Source organism: Lactuca virosa, chromosome 9 (genome assembly GCF_052849685.1).
Source record: "Lactuca virosa cultivar CGN04683 chromosome 9, Lactuca_virosa_CGN04683_v6, whole genome shotgun sequence".
Lineage (NCBI taxonomy): Eukaryota > Viridiplantae > Streptophyta > Magnoliopsida > Asterales > Asteraceae > Lactuca > Lactuca virosa.
In genome coordinates, this window is record NC_136434.1 from 17,889,934 (window position 1) to 17,892,902 (window position 2,969).

General features: G+C 33.7%; 1 protein-coding gene across 1 annotated transcript; it reads left to right on the forward strand.

Moving 5' to 3' along the window:
* The first annotated feature begins 1,202 nt into the window (after positions 1 to 1,202).
* LOC145136124 (cytochrome oxidase complex assembly protein) lies at positions 1,203 to 2,694 on the forward strand. Its single transcript, XM_079070316.1, has 4 exons — positions 1,203 to 1,362; positions 1,463 to 1,606; positions 1,881 to 2,068; positions 2,175 to 2,694. Exons 1-4 carry the CDS (start codon positions 1,310 to 1,312, stop codon positions 2,396 to 2,398), a joined length of 609 nt encoding a protein of 202 aa, XP_078926442.1. The 5' UTR covers positions 1,203 to 1,309; the 3' UTR covers positions 2,399 to 2,694.
* The last annotated feature ends 275 nt before the right edge of the window (positions 2,695 to 2,969 follow it).

Below are 2,969 nucleotides of genomic sequence, written 5' to 3' on the forward strand. Positions count from 1 at the left end.
AGGAATTGAAGTGTGGTTGATATGAATGGAATGTAATTCAATAATAAAAAAATCATAATTTTTATTAAATTTTCACCTACATTCAAAGTTTTCATTTTTATTTTTTTCGATATATATAAAATAATAATAATAATAATAATAATGGCATTATGGCCTTAATGTCTTAAAGTTTAAACAAGAAAAAAAAAAAAAAAAAGAATGGAATTTAATTCATTCCACCCACATGGAGGAATGTCTTTTCATATGAAATTAAATTTAGTTGTTTGACAACCAAATACATATTCTAATCAAACAAGCCATTATATACACGTCTTATTTTGGTTAATAATTGAAGTCCATCTTTTTCATTTACTCGGCTCTTTTTATTTAAGTCCACTTTTGGTTAATAATTAGAAATACTGTTGATCACTATTCTAGATACAAGTTTTTTATTCTCTTTTACCGGCTATATGATTTCATTCAGATCAAGAGCCACAACCAAAATCCACGCCGAGGCAATCGAATCCTTTGATTGGTGATGAATGGAAGATTTACACGTCTGGAAAGAAACTTGTTGGTTTTCTAAAATATCCGCTCCATTTCTAGAACAATATCTCTCAGATACAAAAGCAATGTTGGTATAGCACTAAAACTCTATCAATGTCTTGATTTATATGACCTCAAGTAATATTGGTTTATGATTGTTTTCTACTGACAGATGTAATTGTTTTTTAATTTATTAATGTCTCATGCTTCTTTGGTTAATGCAAACAGGTTCATGATTATGGTTCCAATGGATTTAATCAAATAAATATCTCTTTAAACATGTTAACAGGGTGGATGAGGGGTTCACTTTCTGAATGTGCAGTTAATTCAAAACCTTTTTAATTGAATTACTTACTTATTATCATTTTGTTTGTATTTATTTTAAAATTTTATTTAAAAAAAATATTAAATGGTTATGGAGTCTCACACTTAGTATAACTAATATTTTTGAAAAAGAAAATTTTCAATATCCGGAAAAGTTGAATAAATGTTTTTTATATTAGATGTAATCAAGGAAAAGTTGAATAAATGTTTTTTATGTTAAATGTAATCAACAATCAACAAATAGGAAATATAATCGAATTATAAATCAACTGAGTGACTGACATATGATATAACCGGCCTAAGACTCAACCCGCTGTAAAAGCATTAAAAAGTCCAAAGCACCCCTTCATATTATAGGAAAATTACATTCCAACCCCAATATTTTCCGACCCAAAAACCTGAAATCTACAGTTTGGCGTTACTAGGGTTTTGCACGCACTGCAGCGAAAAGAGGAAAGGGATGATTGGGAGGAGGTTTATTTCGTTTTTGAGGCGCAATTCTTCTCCTTCTAGGTATCAATTTGATGAAATTTGTAATGTTTTATTGCAATTCATGTAAAATAATTTGAACCCCAAATTGATGAAATGGTGGTGCGATTTGTTATTGTGTCAGCAGCTCGGCGGAAGTCGTGGTGGGGAAGGAAGCAAAACCCAAGACATGGGGCCGAAGAATTGTTTCCGGTGGCTTGATCTGTGTCACCGGCGGTGTTGCTTTAAGCGCCCTTGATGACCTTATCATTTATCATGGTTGTAGCAGGTAATCACTCAAAGTTTGACTCTTCCCAAAAAAAAGTTATCAGCTACCGAAAATAGAAGTGTTCTAAATTTGTAATGAGCCGTTATCTAGAAATTCATGAGCGTAGATCAAAAGGAGAGAATGGTAATTCAGTCTCCCAGAGCTGCTTGTGTTGTTTGATGGAAATAAAACCAGGCTGATTTGTATATGTTTTAAGTCCAATATGCTAGTATTTTGATCAGGATTTGTTGCTTCTGATCAAACATTCTGATGCTTAGCTATGTATTTTTTTTAGCAAAGCCATGGAGAAGGCAAGCAAAAACCAGGCAGTAATAGATGCAATTGGGGAGCCAATTGCAAGAGGTCCTTGGTATAATGCATCACTTGCAGTGACTCACAAAAGGCACTCTGTTTCTTGCACTTTTCCTGTTTCTGGGCCACAAGGCTCTGGAATCTTTCAACTAAGGGCTGTTCGCAATGGAGGTAATTATATTTACACCAATATCTTCCTTTAATTTAATCATCATCATGTTTGTCTTTTAACCTTAAACGTATTGATGAATAAATGATGATGGTGTGTAAACAACAGAAGAGAACTGGCTTTCATTTTTCCGACCACGTGACTGGGAGATTTTAATAATGGAAGCTCTCTTACATGTTCCTGAAAATGAAGAAAAGAATAGAACTTTCAGAATTAGCATAGCAGATGATTTATCTCTTCCACCAGCATGCCAGACATGTGTCACTGGTTGCACAAGAACTCAAGAACCAGATGCTTCCGGAAAGACACATCCTCAACCTACACCCACCTAGTATTGCTCACTTTTGACATCCTTAAGTTTCACACATAATTCAGCTGCTTTTCTCAATAAAATTTTTGCTTCTAAAATCTAAACTATACACATTTAATACAATCGTTGCTGTTCCTGTGTCCTGATAACTTGTATGCCCTTTTTACCCCTGTTTTATCATTTTTTTATTTTATGTTTTCATAGACTATGTTCTATATGATATCATTGTACCACACGATAAATTTATGGTCCGTGACAAAAATATTTGTTACCATCCGGATAAAGTTGGACATGTGAAGACAAAATAAAGGTTCTCCATATCGTGGTGTTTTTTTTTCTGCATACTAGGAGTATCCGTTTGTAGGGAAGAAAGAAAATCTCATTTGTTTCTTTTATAACATCCTCTTTGTTACCTAGAACATGACATCTCGACATGACATAATATAATAGACTGTATTTATTGCATTTGGTGTGTATTGGACTGGACCAGGACCAGGACTTGTGTCCATAGGGAAATAACTGGAATCTTTGGTCCCACCCAAAAAGGTGGAATATGGATATTTGTCTGCAAAAGACGGGAGTGCGCGCATAGC